Raw genomic sequence first — 24,934 nt, 5'->3', positions numbered from 1 at the left:
TCAATCCTTTTTGGATGGTCCTGTTCACCTTTGTAGGCCATAAAGAGCCATCGCTGTTAATTTCAATCAGTTTCATGACCAATCAAAAAATCCTCACACAAGCCTTAAGTGTAAGTAAACCAATTATTTTAACTTTTTAGAAGATAACAGCAAAAGTAGGCTTTCCTAGATTATGTCTTGAGCTAAGCTAACTGGCTGCTGCATTAGACACAAGTGTTCTGTTGTCTTATGCTCTACTATGGAACAAGTGAATTTCCCATAATGTGACTACTATTCATTTTCATACAAAACCTTAAGGAAAAAAAACAACTCAGTCAGACAGAAGCATTTTTTTAAGTTTCCATTTATTAAAGTTATGAACAACAAGACAAATAAGTTATAATATTTTTATTTGTTAGAATTCTATCAGTGTTTGAACATTAATATTTTGAGAGCTAGTACAATTTTCTACTTTCATGGCTAGCCTTTGACAAACCCATAGAAACAGCTGTCTCTCTCCAAGGATCGGAACATAATACTGAAGGGGAGGTGTTGATGTTGTCTTACAAGACAGTTAGCAGTGAAAGTGTGCACCTTAAGGTTTTTTCTGTTATGGTATATCATTACATATAAACTCTTTAAAAATATACTTCAGTCAAATACCTTGACAACTACTATGTACACTACAAAAATAAATTTTCATATAAATAAATTATATGGCATACATTTATCTTTGTAACTGAAAACAGCATACATCCACGCCAACCAAGACCAAAATGGCAGTCTGGAAGAACCACTGATTTTTTTTTCCTTTTAAAATCCTCTAAGAGCTATGATGAGACCTGTAGTGTGAATTGTTATATACTCTTTTTCCTATTTAACATTAGTAAGCACTTTATACAGATAAAACTCCTTAATGTAAAAACATTAAACTGTAATAGTGTTTTTTCAATAGACATAAAAATCCCTGCATTTGTTATCCACTGGCATCACGATAATAATGAAAGAAAATAACAACATATTTTATATTACAAAAATATAAATATCGCAATTGAAAGTTGAAAAAAACAAACAAAACAAAAACATTTAAAAATGAATAAAATAGTTGCCAGCTATGATTCTCTCCACTACTGCCAATGTGACATTGGGAGAAAAAACAAACAAACATACAGAACAATCTATTCAATGCAGGCTGCTGACTTAAGAACATAGACATGGAAAACGGCACAGACTTCTGGGTGGAGCTACATCTGAAGTTTAGGTGTAAAAAAAGGACACAAGCTGAGGTGTGAGGGGTTGAGGACCTGAATCTAGAGGAGGGGATTTCTAGCAGGTATGTATGCTGACTGAGACACACATGCAGACATTAACTGGCCAATGCTAATATAGAGGGGGACTGGCAGTGTAAACTTTAACCCCTGAGGCTCAGGTCTGTGCCATTTGGCACTTTAAGAAGGGGGGTGTCCAATTAGTGTCATAGCATTACGTTGTGGATTTTTATTAACTGAGGTCAGTGGGGATGGCTGAGGCCAAAATGGGGCCAGTTGTCTTCACTGTCACGTAAGGAGAGCTGAGACAGAATAAGAGGATGGACCACCACAAACAGAGAAATATGTATACACACATGTACATTGAGACACACATAGAGCACATTGTCAGGCTATATAGGGCTTAGCCCTTAGCAGGCTGCGTGGGCTAGCTTATTGGTTGGACAGAAATAAAGAGCTACGTGAGAGGAGATATTCCTGCGAGTTAAGTTTAAATGCAGTCAAGTGCCATGTTGAATCGGGTTACAGTATAAAGTCTGAGATTTAGCTTATCCACTAGACACAACCACTAAGGGTACAGAGTTAGTGCCCCGTGTTGACCCTGTTCCAGAATCAGTAATGTGAACGCCCCTGTGATGGCAGAGAGAGTTTTATGAGGTGGGTTTACCGACTGGATGCCAGTATACAAGACAGAACCTGCTTTGAGCCTGCTAGGGTAAACAATACATAACCTCTTACAGTAAAATATGACCAGAGAGCAGCCAAACAGACAGTGATACAAAGCTAGGAGGAAAAACAGGTTCCAATGCAGAGGAAAACTAAAAGAACAAAACAAAAAAACAGCTATAAAATTTCTTCATGTCTGCTCGTCTTAAATAGCACGCATAGCGTGTCAAGTTAAACAGTAATTGTTTCATAACTACCACAGGTTTGTGATAAAAATTAATAGTTTAACATGCGTACCTTTAACACACACACGCGCACACACACACACACACACTCACATACACACACAAACACACACACACCTAGGCCTGTTTGATAATTCTAACACTGCCTCTCACGTTTGAAATGAGTGTTAATGTTAGTCTGTTCTGAGGATGTATCTGATGTATAGCTAGAAAATAATGGGGCTGTTTCACAATACACAGCACCACGTTCAACCGCTATACACACATGCACACACACACACACACACACACACACACATGAAGACGGATCACTTCTTTTGTTTAAAAAGACATTTGCATAGAGTTATAAATGTATATTATTTAAAAATATATTTGAGCAGCAACAGTGAATGCTGACAGGTATGTTTGTCTAGGTGAAGCTTCTTAATGGCACAGATCCACAGATGAGTGAACAGTAATCAGAGATCTATCTCTTGTTCTCATGCGCACACACTTTTACACTTAAGCACACTGTAACACACACACACACACACACACACACACACACACACACACACAAACACACACACACACATACACACACATACACACATACACAATATACAATGGCAGCCCCAGTCTGTTAACATGAGGAGTTGTACATCTCCTAAATTATAGCTACTTTTTTGTTCATATTTACATATGTATACATCTTTTAAATATAGATAGAAATATCTAAGACAATAGTCCACTGGGTTACAGTAAGAATGAGCACCATGACGGCAACACTGGAGAGTTTTTCTCTGCCGGGTTCAAGCCAGGCTGGGCTATGCTGGGCTGGGCTGTGCCAGGCCGGGTCTTTGGCCGTTTTAATTCTCTTCTCCACAACTGCAAATGATGAAAAAAATGTACTGTCAGTACTCTTTCATGAAATTTACAGACTAAAAAAAGTGCATTTATACTCCAGAAAAAGTTACTGAAGTCACTCAAAGCTCACCTCAGCTCGCCCGCCTGCTACTGTTGCTCTCAGCTGCCTCAAACTCCAAATCCTGAAGCTCCATGGCCTCCACCTGGACCCCTCTGACCCCTGTGTGGGTGTCCAGTGGCACATGTGGATCCTGGAAGACAGTCTCTGGCTCCTCTGGCCCCGATGGACAGTAACTGTCTGTTGCAGTGTATCCTGGATAAGAGGAAGTATGGGGATTCTGACTGGACAAAGGGGGCGGATGGACAGCAACAGTGACAGAGGCTGATGCTGTCACTGTTGTGATGGGTTGGCAGTAAGGGGTGGGGTTGGGGTGATGGTGTGGGTGGTGGTGATTAGGCTGTTGATTGTGGGTAGAGCGGGCTCTGTGGCCTGCTGAGTGTTCTCTATGGCTGCGAGAGCCATGATGGCCCCCAGCCTCAGTAGCAGTTTCAAAAGCGTCCATGCGCGGGCGGGCTGGGGGCGGGGCCTGCCAGTGCAGCTGGCTTTTGGGGTCCCTGCTGCTGTTACGCTGAGTAGCCCTGGACTGGGGCCCAGAATCACAACCCTGAGAGGAGACAGTCTAAAAAACAAGACAATATTATATTAACCATTACAAAAAAACTGCAATAAAATAATCATACATTCAACACAATGGAAGATGTTTTCTTACCGAACTATATGTTGGAGGTTCAGGCTGTCTGGCCGAGCCCCTGTGCCCTGATCCTGCTCTTCTTTCTTCCTCTATTCTGGCTGCTCTGCCCCTGCTGGTCTGGAGGTGGTACTGTTGCTGCTCCTCCGCTCGAGTCTGTCCTCTGTGTGAGGAGGGCAGGTTGTAGTTCTGCAGCTCCTGGCTGATGCCAGACACTGTGGTGTTAGAGCTGTACTCAGAGTCTGACGAGTCTGAAGCTGCACCAGAGGTGTTCGCAGTCCCGGTTGTGTGGTGAGGACGGACAGTGAAGCGGACCACGGGTGGAGGGGCCTCTGGGGAGGGCGTGGGTAGCCGGCTGCGGCCATCGACAGGGGTCACCTAAGATGTGCGAAGAGAAAGCAGTGAGCAACCTCTACTTCTCACCAGCCCAAGACACACTTTTACAAAAACTGCTAACTGATTTCTACTTAAACTGAGATTCAATTTCTTGTACTTTTCTAGATCTTACCTCTGGATAGGGCCCAAAATATGACAGTAATACTGGAAGAAGAACCAATCCATTCAGTACTCCAAGAACTGTTAGGATGGCCAACACTGCAAAGAAATACCTGCAAAACATCACACATGCACACACATAAGTAGCTGAAAACACAAAATAAACTTTAGTACCAGAAATAAATCAAATGAACAACGTGCACAGACTGAATCATGGCATTAAAATATTGAAATCATACATTTGTCTTGCCTCCTTTGTGATACCACATAAAAAAACATTGAAATAAAGACACCACAGACAAGACTGCCTTAAAAAAGGGACATTTCATGACAAGGACAACCAAGAAAAAACTGTGAAAACAGTTTCAAAGACCACCACAGACAGGCAAGAAGAGAAACAGAGCAGACATAAAAACAAAGAAAATACCTGTGCAAACCACAGAGGTTTAGACATGGGGAGACGTGCAAGATCAACCATGACACATGCCTGAAATAATACTTCCAAAAAGACACCCGGCCACTCCCAAACACACACACATATACACGCACAAACACACATATATGTAAACCCCCCACAGACAGGCAGGCATGCACTGTGGTTCTCCAGGAGCAAAACAGAAATGTACCTTGAGTGATTCTAAATCCTGCCAAAGAGAGTTAGTCTTTAAGAAGCCGCAGTAAGAAAAGAAAGGGGAAGCATAATTAGCTGGAGCTGTTTAATTCAAAGGCACGGGAGGAAAGAAAAAAAAAAGGGGGAGGGGGGGGTTATTGGGGGTGAGGGTACTCTCTCTTGGGTGTGTGGTGTATAAGCAAACATGAAGAAAACAAAGCAGTGAGGAATGTGAAAGAAGGGGGAGAAGAGGGTAAGGGAGGGTAAAAAAAAAAAAAAGAGGGGGGATGAGAGGAGAGGTGGGTGAGGGGAACATTAGGGGTTGGGGGGGGCGCAGGATGGGGGGGGGGCACAGGAGGACAGGGGCCTCTCTCTCCACTTCGGCTCTAAAAAGTAGCGAGGTAGAGGCAAACAAATGAAGTGAAGGGTATAGAATTTAAACAATTTAGTCTAGGAAGAAGAGAAGGGGACCCTTCTGGTCACTCACTCTCTCTCTCTCTCTCTCTCTCTCTCTCTCGCTCTCTCTCTTTTTACTTCTTTCTCTCTCCCTTCTTTCCAGCTTAAGCCCCTGTGAAATTCCCGGCCACTCCACAATCCCCTGGTCTAATTAAATCTCCAATGTATCAGGTAAGACCCCCACCCAATCTCTACTCTTACCCCCACCCACTCTCCTTTCTCTCTCACCAATCCAAGTCTCTTCATTAGGGGAGACTTTCCTCCTCACTCCATCTGCAGTGGACGCTCTCAGGTTATCAGGGACACGCTGATGTACCATGATCCCTTCGCCTGACTCTTGACTGTGCTGTTGTGTGTAACTGTGTGTGTGTGGGCCCATCTCTTTGTGAGTGTGCATGGGTTGACTGAGGTGTAGATTTGCTGTGCAGCTGTGCAGCTGTGCCTCTAACTAAACATGCATTCATAATCTATGTATGTGTTAATATCAATATATTTGTGTGTGTGTGTGAGTGTGTGTGTGTGTGTGTGTGTGTGTGTGAGTGGATGGGGTGGGGTGGGGGGGGGTCTCAACTTCATAATAATCTATGAAAACTGTGTTTTACTGTGAAACAGAATGAAAACTTTTGAATACTGGACACTTCTTTATCTAAGCCACGTCAGATTTATGCAAAACCATCATAAATAAATATGCCACACAATCTGGTCTAGAGTCTTACATGAATTGTAAGCAATATACTGCTTAATCTCATTCTATCATGAAGTTTCATATCACAGATCATTCATCTCAATCTCTCAGTGTGTCTCTTCAGTTTACTGACAGGCGGCTGACAGAGCTGGATGTAGAGCAGAGCCAGATCAAGCCTTCATAAAAGCCCATAAAACAACTTATTGCTTACACTCCCGACCTGCAACAATGAGAACATTTATATATAACTTTTTTCTTCCAGAGGCTGTAGGTGCATTAATGTGGCTTCAGTGTAGGATCACGTTAGTGGGATTCCTTCCTTATTTTTAATTAGCTTATACAGGTCTGAGAATGCTCCAGGATCTACTACCTCCCTCTAAAATTAAATTTACAGCGTCTATCTTGCCTAATTTGGGGTACACACTACAAGATGATTAGGACAGATTTGGGCCCGGGTCTCCCCTGTGACAAAAGTCAGCAAATGCTCAATAATTTGATGGTTCTTAAGATTATCTTGCCAGATTTTACTGAGGTGTAAGGTATGTTAGAGTGATCTTATTTCCCTCGACCTGCTCAGAAGATGGCAAAGAGAGCAAGCTGACGGAAGACGGAAGAAATACAAACGCAGCCAAGGCGATAATAGTAACTTCAAAGCTTAGACTTAAATCAATGTCAGAAATAGAGAACCGGCTTGTTGGTTTGTGGCAACAACCAGAGTGTTTACACAATATGTCCTGTCACTTCGATTCCATAATCAAAGTGTCATGTCATTATTGGTCCTTATGAGTAGGGGCTTTCTCATTTTCAAGATCTGTTTTGTCAATTTCCACCTGTGTTTGAGCACCCTTTAAGGAACAGGGTTTAAGGTGGGGACCCCCGTTAGTTTGACATAATTCATGGCCAATATATAAAAATATGAAAACATCAACAAAATAAGTCACACCAGAAACCAGTGGAAGCGCTTTAAAGGAAGCGTGAGGGTGTCCTGCTACACTGACCTTTAGCTATTCAAAGCTCTGTATACACGCACACACGTACGCACGCGCGCACACACACACACACACACACACACATTATACACACTTTAACCACACGTCCATCACTTCCTTTTATTAGATAATCAAAACTGTTCCTGTGACTGGAGCTGAAATAACTGTGTCATCACTGTGGTTAGCATTTCAATACGCACCAGGTGGGGTAAACGCCACGTCACCTTTGGACACACATACAGACACACATGCACGCGTGGAGCCCACATACCAGGCAGAGTGCCCCGTTGGGCTGTTTAGAGTGAAAACATTCACAGGGCTGACGGGGAAAGTCAGGGAAACATTTCTTTCGGCACAAGCAGAAAAATACGAGCCGGGCCTGTTGTTATTGCGCCGTCTTGGGCCGCAGCTTTGTTTGCTCAGACAACAGCAGAACCTTTAAATGGAGGCCCGGGACTGAGCCAGAAACCAGAGCACACCACTGGAGGTGAGGAAAGAAGGTCTTTAGGCCTCCCTCTGTTTGTGTGTGTGAGCGTGCCTGTTTGTATGCGTCTCTCTGAGTGTGTAGCTGTGTGCTCTCTCACTGGAAGGCACGCCATCATTGACCCCCATGATTACAGGGTCAGGGTGCAGAATGGTGTGCGTGTGGGTATGAAGAGCGGCCTACGTGTGATGGTGTGGGTGTGCATGCATGAGTGCCGACCTGTGCACATGACAGAGTGTGTGTGTGCTTGCAGATCACATGCACCTCAGTGCTCCCTTTTCTTAAAGGAGCGGGTTAACTAAATCACAAAGCTACCTCATCCATTTCAAATTATTCACTGAGCTCACTGGAAACTTCTCATAAGACTATGGGCTCCAGAATGCACAGAATCATTCATTTACCTGCCCTGTTTGGCAACTACTCACTACTTTTCTTCCTGATGCTTATAAGAGTGAGCGCATTCAAAAGAAGCCACCGACGCGGAGCTCCCACAGTGTGTCGGCTTCAATTTCCACTTCTCCTGTCTTTCCAAGGCTGCCCTCTTGCCCCGCCACCCTGTTACTCCTTCCCATGCTTATAAATGTCTGTCGAGGGCAGTTAAACGAGCAGAAGGAGAAGACTTTCCTGCTCTCTTTCCCTCTTACTCTCTTTCACTTTGTACTCTCTGCTCCTCCATCTACTACCTCCTCCTCTTTGTTCCCCTGACCTTCAACTTTCCATCCTTCCTCTGGATCCCCTTAAAAATGTCCGGCATGAAAGACACCGGGGCAGAGAAGAAGATGAAAGAGAAGATGTAAAAGAGTGGAGGGTGGGGAAAGAAAAAGGGCCTTGTTTATGAAGTTTCTTCCCTGAGAAATGTACAAATCCAGAGTGCCACTGGTAGCTGGAAAAGGGATGAGGTTTACAGAGAGGGAATATGAGAGGGAGATGTGGGTGGAAGACGAGAACGAGCTTTCATGCATGGCTGGTGTCTCAGGTAGATTCCTGTGTGACATACAGGTTGAGGCATGGCCTTAACGGTCTACTGATGCCACATAGAAACCATGGCTTAACCTCTGCTCATGTCGTCCGATGTACCTTAAACTGAAACAAATGAATGTGACTCATTTTTGTACTCACCTGACGATAAAGTCGAACTCAGAACCAGCAAGCATCAGGACCCCTAATAAGGTGGAAAAGGCTCCATCTAGCACCGGAGCAAACATGTGCTCCAACGCCAGCACCGCCCGCTTGTGGCGATCCCCTATGGCTGTCAGGAACGCCTACAATGCACCCAAAAACACCAAGGGGATCACTAACTCTGAAAGTGTTCATCATGTATTTTACAGATGAAATGAAATGGGTTAGTTTGCCTACCAGAGCAACATGGACTGTGAACTCCACTCCAATGCCCACAGAGGCGATGAGAATGACCACAGGCACAGCACTCAGCTTGATTCCCATCAGCCCCATGAAGCCAAACAGCTCCACAGTCATTAGAGAAAGCACCAACACCTGCAGAGAGAGGAGAAGCTTCTGTTGGACATATGTAGGCTGATAAATGTGTTCACAGAGTAATTCCGTTTTTTTTTGGGTCATTCAGTTTGAGCTTTTCTTGTTTTTAGAGAGAAATACTCATATTTCTGGCAAGAAGTACACATGTTTCCACATTTTCCTGGGGACAGATCTAAAAATATATATGAAAGTTAATGAGACTTTCAAAATACACACTACAGACCACAGCGATAACACAGGAGAATGATATGTGTTTCTTCATCTTCCTGGTGTGTTTTGTAGTAAACATCACTATGGTTTAAAAGATGTGTGTCTTGGTGTATGTGTGTTGAGGTTTCGGTGCAGAGTTGGACAGGAGCTGAGAGTAAATGCCATTATCAGCTGACAGGTGTCAGGTTACATGGGGCCCAAATCCTTTGAAGAAGGCTGAGGTGGGCAGGGGAGGGAGCTGTGTATGTGTTCATACACAATGTACAGAGTATGTGCATGTGTGTCCACGAAGAGGCATTAGTGAGTGCTGTGCTGCATGTATGTGCTTCTGTCTCTCTCTCTCACTCAATACTCAAATGCATCGTGAGTGACAGATCAAACGTGGAGCTAGCTTTCAGAGAACTAAACTTTAATTTTAAAAAACTGCAATTTTAAGATCCTTATGTAATATGTTTTCCAGAATTTCTGTGACATAAAGGTAACATTTCTAAGCATCAACCTCTAACTTTTTTTTGTTCCCCAGAGATAAAACAGAGTACCAGCTAAGAATATCCACTGGATCAGAGGTAAATACTTCCTTGAAAAACATGAAATATCAAGTGGATTTGAAACATCTTACAGAATCCAAACACATGACACAAGTTTTAAAGAGGCCTCTATCTGTCTATGCTGGTTAAGATGGATTTCAGTGCAAATAGCTGAGAGGGTTTGAAGGGCTTAAGGTTGAAGGTTTGACGTTTTAGGGCTGGCGGTGGTCTGGTCCTGGACAGAACAAATGGCTAAACTTGACGCCTCTCCATAACTTGTCTTTTGATCTTGCTAGTAAAGCCTGAAGGATGAACACAGGGTCCCCTCCCCCTCTGTTTAAGGGCTCTGGTGGCCTGGCCACTGTCCGCTGTAAAGTACAACCAAACAGAGAGAAAAAACAGAGCACTTTGTGTATGAGTTTCTGTGTGAGTTATGTACCTGTGTGTTTACATATTCATGCAACATGTGCGCATGCATATACGTATCTGCTTAAAGCATGAGTCTGTGTGCTTTGCTGTTTGTATTGATGCGTGTATCCTTGGACACTGCTCTGGTGAGAGGAACGGGAGAAGAGGAGTGTGGAAGATGGAAATAAAATCTAACTTTTTATAGGTTTAGAGTGGGAGCAAGTTGCCCAGGCAACTTTGTGTCCTCTCCCCATTTATTTCAGTATCGGTGTCTGGGAGTGTTAGACTAGACTAAACAGACTGAGCCTGACAAAACAGCATAAGATAAACACTGGTGACTGGGGCTACAATAACACAAAAGCACCCCCCTCTCTTTTCTCTCTTCTCTGAAATGCCTTGTGGACCACACATAAAAACCAAGAAACAGAAAGAGGAGAGTTAAACTTAAACTGTAAACTGGTGTTTCTGTCCCTCTTTACTTCAAAGTTGGTCTGAACATAGTTTATGCATAATAAAACTAGGAAACAGACTTTACATTTAATGGATATATGTATATTTTTTCTCTTGCCAATATCAACTCTGTATGTATAAAATTGTGCTTCTTTCTTTTTTCTGATACTCACAATGATGCCGGCGGTCCATGGGTTAAGCAGGAAGAGGGCACAGACAAGAAAGGTGCAGGCAAGCACGACACTGATGGACAGCAGGAGCCAGTGGCGCAGACTAACATACTGCTCCCAGAAGAGGAAGGGGTAGCCATTGGGGTAGGAGGGCAATCCTTGTCGGCTGTAGTTGCTGCAGATTGCCCGCACACTCTCGATGGCCTCCACAAACTGTGGCGTCTCCCGGAGCCCGTTGAGGTAGAAAGGGAACTGTGCGTATTCGATGGGCTCAGCTGCCGGGACTGGGAGAGGGGGATAATGAGAGAAAGTTAGGAAATAAAAAGTTAGACAACTACATGCAGCAGTAGATGAGAGTTTTGCATTATAGGCCTCGGAAACAGAGCTGTGCAAGATGACACGATTTCAATCCATTAACACAGATCACTGAACATTATAGAGTTCATAGGACAAATCGACAAAGGCAACGATGACATCTGCAGATGATATTTGTCTGTTCTGATTAACTAACATTAGGTTCTGATCATTTAATGTATTTGCAGAAATTATTTTAGTCTCTTCAGCCAAACCACCCATATCAAGGCTTTCCCTCCCTAATCCAACTTTGTTAGCTAGAGTTAGAGTAGCTACATCTGTGGCAGAGTGTGCATGCATGCATGTGTATATCTGCATATGTGTGTGTCTGCATATGTGTGTGTGTGTGTGTGTGTGTGTGTGTGGTAAGGGTGGGCGGAGCAATGTGAAACAGAGCCCCATTGACTCCAGCCCAGCCAGTCTGTGGCCCAGCCTGCCTAATGAGGGCCTATCAGTTCCAGACTGAGCAGAGTGTCAGAACTAACGTTGATTCACGGTAATTACAATGTCAGAATCACCGCCATTACCACACCCTAAACTTTGCAACTGCCACATAAAGCACAATATAGATTCATAAACACGCATACCTGCCTGTCACTCTGCTATGAAGTCACATTTGGTGCTGACGGAATACAGGTTTTCATTCCTGTAATTACCAACACATCACTGCATGTGGCGAATCAAAAGACTTTCAGTGCCAACCCAGGATTCATCATTCTTACCATTTCTGTCTTTTAAAGAAATAGAAATATGAATTTTTGGTGCCTCTAGTCTTGGGAGAGGGGTGTATATTCAACACTGTCTGCAGGGTCACCAAGGAGCACTTGCTAACATGGTTTGGCCCATTATAAGCTGAACTATAAATTTCCATCAGGACACAACCTGGCTTTCGGCCAGCACAGATCTGCTCGCGGGGGCTACCGCACAGCCAAGCACTTCACGCTGCTTATCCAATCATATCACCCCCCCATAAAGGACTTCCTGCTTGTTATCCAATTGTGATTCCCACCTAACCCCAGTCTCTTCTCGTTAACCAATCATTCTCCTCCCCCATGGTGCACTTCCTGACTTGTACCAAATCACAGGCTTGAATCAAACAACATGACTGTACTTTTTTTATATGAGTTACAGTCTGTGTGTGTGGTAGGGAAATGAGAACAGGGTGTGCGTAGTGTTTGGGGTCACTGGGTTTTAATAATGTGTGTGTGTGTATGTGACTGTGTATGTGAGTGTGTAATGCTAGGGCCCCATGGTAGCCAGGATTATAGAGTTCACCACAGGCACCATTAGGAGAACCACAGCGAGCTGCGTCTTGGTCATCAGCCTTGCAACCTGAGCTGACACACAAATGTACGCACAGACCGCTGTGGTACAGTAAAGTCTACTACCTCACTTAAAGCTAAGAGGCAGACAAGGAGCAATAACTCAGACCACAAGAGGTAAACACTGCTCACATGTAGCAGCTGGCTTATGGAACATATGAAAAAAGTTGCAGCAAGAAGAGTGAGACCCGCAAAAAATTGTCTTAAAATTTCAAACTGCCCTGTCTCAAGTCATAACTTCATTACATTACACCTTAAGACATGTGTCTTTTGATTTTCGCATATTTTTTGGAAGTATGGCGTGCTGACTTACTGCTGAGGCGTGTCTCGGGCATGGAGTCGGTACGGTCATGTAGCCACTCGGGAGGGTGTGGGCGGATGTTGGCCTGCGAGGCAGCGTAGGCCACAGGATCATTGCTGACCCAAGCGGTTAGGTAGATGTAGAAAGCTCCGGGGTTTATGATTCCATCTGCATCCACGAGCCTCTGACGAGTCAGCTGCAACACAAGGAACAGAGGTGAGTTAATGATTCCATTAGAACTAATTAAAATAAGTAATAAACTTGCTGTTCTTTTTCATTCAAACAACTTTCAGACAAATATTTTCAGAAAAGGATATCAAAGGAGATCCCGTTTATAATTAGCAGATGGAAAAAGGGTAATGAAGCTCATAAAAATCAGTTGGAGCGTGCATAGGAAATCATAATGTGGCTGTAGAGTATTTTTTGGACTCCAGCATGGTATTGTGGAAATGGGACGTGTTTACCTAAAACATTCTACAGGTGAGCTGACCACAGAAATGCTTATTTATACACATGCATGAGTGCATGAGAACGGAGCAGCTTTCAAAATAAGAGTCAAATATTAGTCTCTCTCTCTTTCCGACCAAAGAAAAATCAACAAGTAAAACACTGGTCGTCTTTCTGAAAATTCCCGTAGCTCTCATCACAGCTTCCCAGAATTATCATGCCACATTAAAACATGGAAAATGATGAATCAGCTTCTCCCTTAACATACAGCAGATACTAGCTGGCCAACCTCAGGGCGAACATCCTGACCGCTCTGAATATATTTAAGAAAAAAGCCTGCAGTAACTGTTGCTCTGTTGAGAAGCAGCTGCAGAAGACTTGAGCCAAGACCTTTTAATGCTAATGCTGGGAGATATTCAAATATACTGGTATTTTATGCATGAAATAAACATTATCTGTCAGTTTGGTAACAGCTCTGTTGCTTAATGGCTGATATTTTATCTTCTTAACTTTTTTAACAGCTGAGAAGAATATGAACAGTTGGCAACATTATTAGAATATATTAACTATGCTAACATCACGTCTTCACTGATGTCAATGACGGCTTGTCAGAGGGTCGGTCCACCACTTTGTTATAAGGTGAATAAAGAGAAAGTGAAGTGAAAACTACAGCTAGAATCGAATCAAAATCTAAGTTTGCTTAATTTTCCAGTTTATGAAAAAGTATCTGTTAATTAAGATACATTTTATTAGCCTACTAGCCTTACTAGCCACATTTGTATTTTTGATCTTAAATAGTACACATTCCTGCAAATCAGCATGGTGGACATTTCAATGAAAGCATGTTAGTATGCTAATGTTAGCCTTCACCTTTAAGCACCGTTGTTGCTTTCGTTTCTGTGAACCAAGCCTAAAAATATGAATCCAATGTAGAAGTGCTAAAAACTGCAGTTTATGGAGGATCCACTTGAGGCTGACTCCAGAAGTACCAGAAACCACATACACACCAATTCAAAAAAGCTGATCTTTAATAAACTTAAATAAACATGTTTACAGCCTGGTACAAAAGACAAGTGTAGTCTGGATAGCTCATTTCTTGATCGGCACACACTGCAGGGGGGTGAATTTTTTTCTAACACGGCAATTTGAAGATATTAAGATTACAAGTCTTCCAATGAGAGGCACAGCTGACTTGATAGACTGGTGGGAATACTGCAGCTATTAGCGAGGAGGCTCAAAGCCTGACTCTTTACGTCACAATCTCTCGACAGAAGTTAGGTTGAGTTCAACATTTCCAATATGGCTCCCGCTGATGATTGGCTTCAAAACAGGGCTTCAGGAACAGATGGGTGACGACACGGAGACTACGTCCATTATTTATACAGTCTATGCTGTGAACCCTTGCTAATGCTAACAAACCCAAAGTTAAAAGCCACAAATATGAGGCTTTAAAATGCACAACATAACTGTTAACAAGGTGCTTTCCCAAAGCTGTAATATGAACTCCATCAATATAAAGACCTAAGCTACGACTTTCTTTACACTGTTGTCGCTCTTTGTTTTGAAAATAATCTAAAGGTGATTGAAAAAGCTACAGTTAGCCTGCTAACTTTGGTCAGCAGTGTTGCTGTGACAGCTGTGTTAAGAAGGTAGAGAAAGATGGCTGTCTTTCCCTCCCATGTGGAAACAGAGGAGTGTAGCCTAGCAATGCTACCTCCTGAGAGGTAAAACCATTAGGCCGCACCGCTCTGCCAGTTTCCCTTCTAGGAACCATAAATCCTTCCTTCATGGAGGCTGGGAGAGTTTTGGGGGGTGAAGCTGGACTCACAGGGTTAGGTGGATAAAGAAAAGGTTAGGGTTTTTTTGTGATGGGGGGGGGGGGGGGGGGGGGGGGAGGGGAGAAAAAAAAATTGCTTGAGTTAGCGTAACAATAAAAAAATTGGCTGGAGTCCCTGAGCGCGTCTGTGTGCAGTTAACCTGGTTGTTAACACTGAAGGAAATGCCACCCAGCAAATGGAGTAGAGCTGTAAAAATAACACAACATCTGTACAAATGTTGCTCACACTTGCTTTTCCTGACCCCTATAGGTACCCAGAATGCCTGGCGCCACAGACTGACCCTGCCCTGAGTAGAAAAGAGCCCTTGATAGCATTAGCATGGCTTTCTTTAGCACTTTTTCAACATTCCTCCTCCTCCTCCTTTCACCATAAACCACCTCCTTTGGTATTAATTCTCTAAAGCCTTATCTTTCTTTTTGCCTTACTTTCAAAACCCAAAATAAACACACACACATATACACACACGGACAACCAGCTTCCATATGACTCCCAGGCAGGAGCATAAGGAACAAATGGTTGCTCAGCACTGGGAGAAATGTTAACAGCAACAGATCAAAGGCAGAACACCTCACAGATCCATGAAGTGGCATATCAAAATAAAACATCTAGCTCTGCAATTTGCCAGGGTTGGAAAAAGATCTGGTCCTCATTTAAGGCACAAAAAAAGCCAGCTACTGCTGGAAGTGCACGCACAACAGACAAAAGCAGAACACACACTCAAAACATACAAATGCACACACAGAGCTCCCTCAAAGAAACCACGTGTTTGAGCTCCCCTCATTGAAAGAGGACACAGCAGTGGAGCACAGAGGGAGGGAAAGGGGAGGGAGGAGGAGACAGAGGGAGAGAGAGAAAGCTGGAGTAGTAGTGCGAGCAGGAGAGACAGAGGGGGCAAGAAAGAGAGCCGGATTCCAGAGGATCTGGATTGAATTTAACAGCGGGATACGCAACAACTGTATGTCTTCAAGCTGTCACGGGAAGCCCAGGCAGCTCTGCTGGCGGCCCCGACACCTCAGGGCAAATACACTTCCCTCACAGGCACAGGAAGTGATGTCATGGGGCCGCACACCAGGCTTACCTCTGCTTCCTGCTGGCTAGTGGAACGGACAGAAAGAGAAGTATGATACTGCAATGGTGGTTTGGAGGTAAGAGAAGCAGTGAAAAACAAATGGCTCGAAGAAGAGGGAAGCAGACTATTATGTGTAGATGCTCTACTTGAACACTGGCTCACACGCATATTATAAATATAAGTAAACAAAAGATACAGCAGCACTGTCAAAGTTAATTATCTAAAGGGGAAATAATCTCAACAGAGTTGTTGGTTCGCAGAAACCCTCGCCAAGAATTGTTCTCATATTTCTCCAGGTCCTTATCTTCTGTTTTTGCCTCTCCTGCCAAAATGTGCAACTATGCATTTACTGTTTTGTTTTTTTATAGGTGGTACTAAAAACAAAATGTAATGCCTTATTAAAGCTGGGCACATTTTCTCAACATTACTGCCTCCCCTCATTTCCTCCTGCTTCTGCCGTTATTATAAACCGGTTGGCATATTTCTGCAGACACAGAAAAGCATGATTTTATCTCCCTCCACTTTCCTGGACCTGATTTTTAGAACTTAGCTGCACACCAGATAGACCAGGATCACATTTTTTGGATGTCGAACCACCAAATCTACCAAACTAGGATGCACAGATAAAGTGTAAAAATAATAAGAGCTTTTATAGAGTGGTGCAAAGAGGAGAGAAATATATTTTGTGATTCACTGAACATGATGCCCTCTTAAACTTCTCTATACAACTCATAAAACTTTTATCTTAAAGTAAGTCTTCTAACTTTCAAAGAGCCCTGTGTGTCTTAACTGACACATTAGACAACCTCACAGGTTCAGCTCCACATAGACCAATGTGCTTAATTCATCATTTGTCAAAATAAGAATACATTTTGTCGCATTGGTCTTTGAATCCACTTCTAAGCGACTTCAGCTCATTCAGGCAATGTTGACTTCGTGCCATGGAATCCAGGCTGATTACTCATAGACCCGGGCCTGCCAACTTTTTAAAGCCTTCCAATTTTTCATGCAACAAACAGTGTCTAGCATTACTGACAAAGCTCCAAAATAAAAAGCTAAAGGGAGACATCTCTCAGTCAAAGCTCTGCATTCATGCACATCACACACGCAGAACGACCAAGTGGGACAAATGTTTTAAATGAAGAGTTAATAGGTTTTTCAGAGGTTGTGTGCAGCCCCAGCGAGAGCTTTAAATTCCTGGACTCGGTAAAGTCATCACAGAGAGAAGATGAAGATGGTCACTGAGAGAATGCCAAAAAAAAGACGGATAGATGAAGACGTTTTTTAAGGTGGTCCCCAATTACATCTTCTGAAAAGGAACAGACTTGGGCTTAATTTCTGAACACACCTGGTTAAAGTTGATGGGTTTCTCTCTCCGTCCTGTCTGCACCAAGAGCTTGTAAGCAAGGACGCCATCATCAGAGCCGTTCTTGTAGTTGTTGAGGGTGATGCGGCCAGCCTCCCAGTCCTTGTCAAATGCCTGCTGGAGACCTGCAGGAAACCACAACAAGAAGGGTTAGTCAGACCTGACTGCTTTAAAGGGTTTCATGCCCTGTTATCTTCATTCTTCCTCTGCTTAACATTGAAAAAGGTCCTGTTAACAAGTAAATACAATGCATAACAGCACAGCACAGTACGAGAGAACATAACAGTGCACTGCAACCTTAACCTAACCCTGTAATAAGCATGATTGATTTAACACGATAACTCTTTTTACATTCTCAACCTCAAAACAAGACTTCAAAAGCTTCAAGAATCTGCTGCGTTTCATTCAAAGAGATCATTAGGGAATATATCAATAACATGTGTCTCCTTTCTCTATACCACGCTCTAATCCATATGTGTATCACACACACACACCCCCTCTCGGCTCTCCCCCCACGGCCCATGCTGTGGTCCGTCTGTGGGAGATGTTGTTTTGGGTCTCGTTCCTTGGCCTGTCTGGCTCCAATTTGTCCCACCATTGCAGAGAGCAATATCAGACACAGTTTCCTCCCTCTCTCTCTCTCGCTCACCCACACACCCTCTCTGTGTGGTTCCCAGACGGCTCACACACAATGTCTTTTATCATGAAAGGGATGTAAGTGAGTTTTTTGCTCAATGAAAATGAGCCCAACATTGTTGATTATTGGCATATCATGATTATTATGGGATGTTGTTGCTGGTTATGCAAATGGCTAAGCATCTTAGTGTGAATCCTGACACTATAATTTAGTATAATTTAAGCCCAATGATTTAGAATCTGTGGCATAAGACTTGTTATGTGCCACATTTTTCAGATTTTAAAGTCGAAAGTTAAACAAATGTTGGTAGATTTTATTTTATTTGGTGTATGGTTTGCAATGAAAACATCAATTCCAATCATCTCTTCTGCCAAAGGTTCTAACATACTGTATACAGCTTATTCCGCCTGGGAAAAAATATTGGCGTAACATTTTGCCCCCCTCCCTAAACCTTTCTTGATAAGGAAACAAGTGATTTTAATCAGGCTTATGGACTTTTTGAAAAATACTACTTCTGTGTACCTGCCAAACATCTTGTTTCCTGTAGATTCATGTCAAAACACTTAGGAAGAACCGAATGTCAAAACTGTTCCATGATAAAATAAATCAATCCCATGCCGAAACTATCTTAAACACCAACATTAACTCTGAATCCTTTTTTTACCCTCTATATTGCAAAATACAAAAACACAATAGAGTTTTAAACCTGATCTGAATGATTGATAATATTTTTAAAGTTTACCTTGCAGCCAATCCCTGAAGTAGTCCAGCCACATGCGGGGCAGCTGTCCGTTATCTTCCTTCAGCACGTAGCGCACAGTGTGGAACCTCTGGTGGAGCTGGTGCAGCAGAGGCTGGTTCTGGGCGTAATCGGCCAGCTGTGTCACAACATACATGTTGTAGAAGGAGAAGAACTTAAACTGGGCGCCGATGAAGTCGTACTCGCTGGTTTCTCTAGGCACAATGTCCGTCAGCTCCAGGCCGTCCCTCACCTGGGTGGTCCCATACAAACTGACTCCCAGCAGGCAGAGGAAGAGCACAATCACAACCACCTGGAGGGCAGAGACAGGAATTCATCAATCAGTTCACTGCGCATGACGGCAGCAGAGCTTCAGCTATCAAAATGTACTGTCTACATCATGTTGCTTATAATGAATGAGGGATTTTTTAAGTGCAAAAGTGGGAAAACAAGGGGGGCTGGTTTAACTCAAGTAGTAGAAGAGGTGCCCCATGCACAGAGACTACAGGCCTTGACGCACTGGTCATAGGATTGCAGGATTTGGTGCATGTCACCTCCAGTGTAAAACATGTAAAAGATAGATACTATGATGTCAGAGTGAGAGTGATACAAAACAATCAGAAATAATTAAAGCAGAAAAAAATGAGTACAAAAAGGAAGAAGGTTAAAAAATTTAAGACAAAATACTGACAAAAAGTGAAATCTAATATACATTTGGGAAACATTTTCCAAATGTAGAGGTAAAAGTCCTGGTTGGAACTCAGAAAAATAGAGTTCACATTCGGAACAGCAGGGGGCAAGACATTTTAAGTTAAGTAAAAAGTATCCCAGCTGTCATTGTGCGAGAGGCGGGGTACACCCTGGACAGCTCGCAAGTCCATCAAAGCGCCAAAAGAAATAGCAAGAACATCCATCTGACGCTGTTAAAAACACAAGCAGTCTGATGATTTGACTTTTACTATTCTCTACTATCAGGCTTTTGTTGTTGTGAATTTGTGCTGTGGCCCAAGCATAAGAAAATGAGATGCAGGTTGTTGCAAACCAGAATTTTCCTGTTAGTCATTAGCTGAGTATTGGATTAAGGCATCAAAGAAGAACATGAAGCAATCTGGTATTTTGGAGTAACATTTGACAGTGTGATGAAAAGACTTTCTTATTATAACAAGTGCATGCCACATGGTGATTTCAGAGAATTATTGGGAGATAGGCCACCCAGGAGACTGAGGTCAGACTGTGTGTGTTTGTGTGTGTGTGTGTGTGTGTGTGTTCTTGTGTGTGACTCAGATAGGACATGACCACAACCTCCACCCCTGATTTCCTTTTACTATTCACTTTGGTGACTAACCCTCCCTTTCAAATTATCACCAAAGTGAGTCAGCACAAAGTCACTCCTTACCTCACACCAAAACTTTTACCTTTCTGTCACGATAACTCTTTTCACAGATGCACAGAACTCCTTACTTTGTCTGGGTGGGTTGTATGAGTCAATGCAAACGGCAACATTTTCACCCTGACTTTATCCAGACTTTTTCATGACAGCCCCCTAGAGTCGGAGCCAATGTCTGACACAGATAATCTCCCGCTGTGAGGTGCATGTGGGTAAGGCAAGTTCCTAAAAATATCAGGGTCTGGATGTCCTGAAATGAAATACTTGACTCACCTTGGTCGTAGGCTGTAGAAGGAATGGAGCATAGTGTCTCTCAGCGAAAGAAGAAAGAGTCCAGCGTGAGCAGGATGGCTCTAAACAACGCAAGCCCAGCGTTCCTTCTCCTAAGTGGGACAACAGGTCCCGTGTTGAGCTGTTATTCTCTGGGATCTGTTCAGTATATGACGCCATGTCACCCTGAGGAGCTGTACTTGCACTTGTAGAAGCAGCAGGAGGTACAGGATGAATTTGGGAGAAACTGTCAGAACCCCTAGACCCCCCATTGCTCCTACTTCCACTGTTGTTATTGTTAAGATTTACGTTGTTGCTGCTGCTGCTGCTCCTGCTTCCACTTGCATTGCTGCTGTAGTAGTCATTAGGATTACTCCTGGTGGGAGCTGGGTTGATGGGCTGTACAGAGATCTCGGATCTGGGCTCAGCTGTGGTGTAGAAGGCCTGAGTCCGAGGGTCGTACTCGGTCCTTAGCTGCACGGTTGACTGCATGGTGATTTGGGTCTGCTGGGCAAAGCCGTGGCTGCTGTACGATGGAGGGGGGCTGCTGTAGCTGGGGGGAGGCGTGCGATATGTAGGAGGAGGGGTGCGATAGGAAGGGGGAGGGCTGTAGGGGCTGGTGTCAACACCATCGAGGTAGGCATTAGGCTCGATCTGGATGACTCTATTGGCACATGGGCTGAAGAAATAAAGATAGAGGAAAACAGTCAGACTAAGGATTAATGTGATAGCAAACTTAAACTGCCTTGGTTGAAGGATTCTAGAAAATTCAACTAAAGTATTTATTTTAAAATATAATCCATATTAAACAAGTTAGATTTTTTTTTAAATCAGCCTTATGTAATGGTAACTCTCTACCAAATGCATGAAATATAGAGCTGAGGCCCAACATGGGAATTTAATAGTGTGTGTGCACATCTGTGTGATGGCTGTGCCAACAAGCTTGCCCAGACCAGCAGGCAGACTGGTAGAGTTTAATAAAGACTGTGACAGATTAACAGACAAAACAATGAAGAAAAAACAGCAGCCAGACCGAGTGTAATCAGTAATTAGGTTTTGACAGGGAAGGATGACAGCAAAGATTGTCAGATCAGACATCAGAGAGAAACATAAAAGGAAGAGTTAATAAAGAGGAGACCACTTTCATCAGAAATAAAAGGACTTCTTTGTATTGCGTCTGCAAATTTGTGCACACCTGTAGAAGCAGCAGAAAATGTCGAAACGCCGGTCTTCGCGCCGGTAGAGGTCCATGCTGAGGATGGCGGGGAAGATGAGCAGCACCATGGCAAAGTTGAACACCACCACCACTGCAGCCTGAAAGACACATACAAAAGAAGGTTATGTGATTTAAGTGGAAAGGTTTTTGTCAAAGGACTTTTAGTCAGTTTAGATGCCATCATTTTGTGGATGGACAATGTCTAAAGCAATTCAGGCTAGATGCATAAGATTAATACCCAGTGGACACAAAATTAAACAGAAAACCTTGATGTTTTCCAGGCAAAACTAAAAAAATATTATTAAATGTAATGAATGTGCTTTCAAACAAATATTTCCAACCCTCTATCTATGTCTCCAGATTTTAAAATGATTGCGAGGATGTTGTGTGGCCCTAAAGAGTTATTTTCCTGTAACACCAACATTGCAAAGTCTTGAACTCATCTTTAAAAAACAGCATTTGAAAAGCTTGTGTCAAGAAAAAAACATACCTTTCAACACTTTTTCAATTTCTTTCAAGACCAAAACACTAAGCACGCAGAAAAAACAGTGACGGATATGTGTGTTTGGTTGTGTGTGTGCGTGTCTGTGTGTGTAATAGAAGCCAGTGCAGTGTTGTGGTTAAGTATTTGAAGGTGGTGCACTGGAGCAGAGGGTGGGGGTTGGGGTTAGGTTGGGGCCCTGCCCAGAGTACAATCTGGATCTTGCGTAGCTGCCAGATCACTACACACACTCACACATACACACACAAGCACACACAATCCCGTGTGTGTGCCAGACCACCCAAGGAGCCGGAGGCCCGCAGGGCCTGAGGTGATGAGCAGGCGCTGCGGCTGTACAGACACCACACACCCCTTACACACCAAAAAAATGCACATACACACATGTATCTCCTGGCAGCTTAAAAAACTGTACAGCCTCCTACTTAAACCACACCTTAACACCAACCAGACACACACATACATACACACACACACATGCACAATCCTCCCCTTCCCTCATTCCTAAGCTCACCACTCAGTCAATAAGGGAGAAAAAAAGAAACACTGAGACAGAAGAAGAAACTTCTGAAAGAAGAGAACAATTAATTCTCAATTGGCTCACTAACGTCCAGACAGATACACTATGACTAAACTCACGCAGACACACACACTACGCAGAGCGACCGCTAGTTGACCTTAGAATGGGAAGATTTATCATCCCATCTGTCCTCCACGCATGAATGTGTGTGTTCCTGTGTTGTTATCTGGAGGAATTCCTATTTTTTTTGTCTAAACTGATAGAAGGAAGTGGATGAGAGACATTGATGGGGAAACAGACACAGAGAGGGAGAGAAATCCAAGGAGGGTCATCCACAGGAAGTGCTTTATGCTGATAAAGAGACACACACACAAACACATGTACGAGCGTAGTCGCGTACATCTCTGCATGCATGAGTAACACTGATTGCGGTTGTGTGTGCTTGTGTGTGTGTGCTTGTGTGTGTGTGTGTGTGTGTTCCAAAAGATGGGTATCAGCATGAATGTCTGCAAGTCTGCCCTCCACCAGTTACAAAACCACACATAAACTATGCATGCTATGCGTGTATGTGTGTTTTTTATGCATTTGTGTGTATCTGTCTCTGAGTGTGTGTATGTGTGTGTATAAAACGAGGCTGCATGGATTAGACCCATGGGGTAAATGGATCATGTTTGACAGACTCGCTGTACTAAAGCCATCCATCCACACATGCTAATATTGTACTCTCTGTGGCGACATCTTGCCTCACTGTGTGTACTTGAGTGTGTGTTTGGGAGTGAGAACCGAAGAGAGACCAAGTAAGAAAGAGGAGGTCCCAACTACAGTAGTAAAGCAGGACTTACGGTTCCCTCTATCTTTTAATTCAATGCAAATACGAGCATCTTTGCATCAGTTGTTACCAGTCTCTGTGCCGCTCTTCCTTAAAACTCTTGTTAAAACTGTATATTGATTGTTTGTTTGACCATATGTAGAGATGCACCATTTATAATGATCTGATACATTTTGGCTGATATTAACAATATTTTTTATGATATTTTTTTCCAGAAAACACAATTCTACCAAATTAAAACATCCACTAATAGTTGCTTTCAGTTACGTATTGACAAGCCGACACATCCCAACAAAGTGGGTGGCGGTATGCAATCCACCATAATATACAGAGAAGAAAAACGAGCGCAGCTGCACCAAGATGTCAAGAGAGTAGAAATGGCCTCTCTGGTTGTGATGTTTTTCATTGTTTCAGGGGAGAATAACACAATAGCAATTCGAAAACATGTGCCGCAAGTATTAGAAAGGAAGACAAAAGTCCACAAGTTTTAAAACAAATCTTTTAAGTCACCTGGAGAGTCACCATTGCAACGAAGAAGTATTGAAGAAATACAAAGCAGCAGTAGTCGCAGTTAACATTAGCACCAGGAAGTGGTGAGTGCCACAGTGCTGATTCAACAGGTTTGTGAGCACTGCATACAGTTTACCACAGACAACCCAAACACTAAGCGATTAATGACAAAAATCACTGCATGACCAAGGTAGAAGATCAATGATTTCACCAGCCAATGGTGTATTTGGAACAGTATCCAAAGTCCAAGTCAAAGTAGTACTGAATGCCTCTAAAAGTAGATTCCAACATAAACTTCAAATTGTGATGTCCTCAGTAGCCCCTTGGATATGACTACACACTGGAGATATAAATTGTTAGATCAGAGATTAGAGGAAAACATAAAAGGATGATTTTACAACAGGGAAGGAAAATCCTATATCAGAAAAGACAAAAATTCTGTTACACCTTTAACTTTGGACTACAAATGTATTTAAAGTCTTAAATCTGTAAATTCTTCACCTCATACTTTCTGGAATTCTTGCTAAACGGAACCCTAGTGGTGCTAATAAGAAAAGACCAATCCTCTTTACTGAACGTAATACATTTTATAAGCCCAGGAATCACACTTGTACTTTCTTTTTCTTCACTAATCTGCTTCTACCTCAAACCAAGTGAACCTACTTTACTTTGGTTGTAGTAAAATGGCAAACTTTGCAACACAAGCTGTGCACAGACAGAGAAGAGAGGGCGGTCTGTCCAACTTTGACCAAATAAAACCCTTCTTTATTCTAATAAATATGCTGGGTTTTATTTCTTATACAGCAGCTAGGATTCAGCCATAAAACAGAAGTTTGATCTGATAACATCTTGTCTTCACAGTGTGTGTCACTGTGAGCGAGCGTTTGTATGATTAACAG

At 43.0% G+C, this 24,934-nt stretch overlaps 1 protein-coding gene across 1 annotated transcript in view; it reads right to left on the bottom strand.

Annotated features, from left to right (window-relative positions):
• Nucleotides 1–372: 372 nt before the first annotated feature.
• The window catches only part of ptch1 (patched 1), a 54,846-nt gene continuing 30,284 nt past the window's right edge, over nucleotides 373–24,934 (bottom strand). The window contains exons 13-24 of the mRNA XM_034692835.1: nucleotides 21,657–21,775; nucleotides 20,465–21,140; nucleotides 18,808–19,117; nucleotides 17,411–17,553; nucleotides 12,721–12,904; nucleotides 10,735–11,015; nucleotides 8,829–8,966; nucleotides 8,592–8,734; nucleotides 4,262–4,361; nucleotides 3,775–4,131; nucleotides 3,135–3,684; nucleotides 373–3,025 (exon numbers count right to left, since the gene is read on the bottom strand). Of these exons, the coding sequence (XP_034548726.1) occupies nucleotides 3,136–3,684; nucleotides 3,775–4,131; nucleotides 4,262–4,361; nucleotides 8,592–8,734; nucleotides 8,829–8,966; nucleotides 10,735–11,015; nucleotides 12,721–12,904; nucleotides 17,411–17,553; nucleotides 18,808–19,117; nucleotides 20,465–21,140; nucleotides 21,657–21,775 (3,000 nt within the window). The 3' untranslated portion in view covers nucleotides 373–3,025; nucleotide 3,135. The remainder of the gene's footprint in view (nucleotides 3,026–3,134; nucleotides 3,685–3,774; nucleotides 4,132–4,261; nucleotides 4,362–8,591; nucleotides 8,735–8,828; nucleotides 8,967–10,734; nucleotides 11,016–12,720; nucleotides 12,905–17,410; nucleotides 17,554–18,807; nucleotides 19,118–20,464; nucleotides 21,141–21,656; nucleotides 21,776–24,934) is intronic.

This window comes from Notolabrus celidotus, chromosome 9 (assembly GCF_009762535.1).
Source record: "Notolabrus celidotus isolate fNotCel1 chromosome 9, fNotCel1.pri, whole genome shotgun sequence".
Classification (NCBI taxonomy): domain Eukaryota; kingdom Metazoa; phylum Chordata; class Actinopteri; order Labriformes; family Labridae; genus Notolabrus; species Notolabrus celidotus.
The sequence above is the reverse complement of the archived record's forward strand: the minus strand, read 5'-3'. Positions and strand labels throughout refer to the sequence as shown.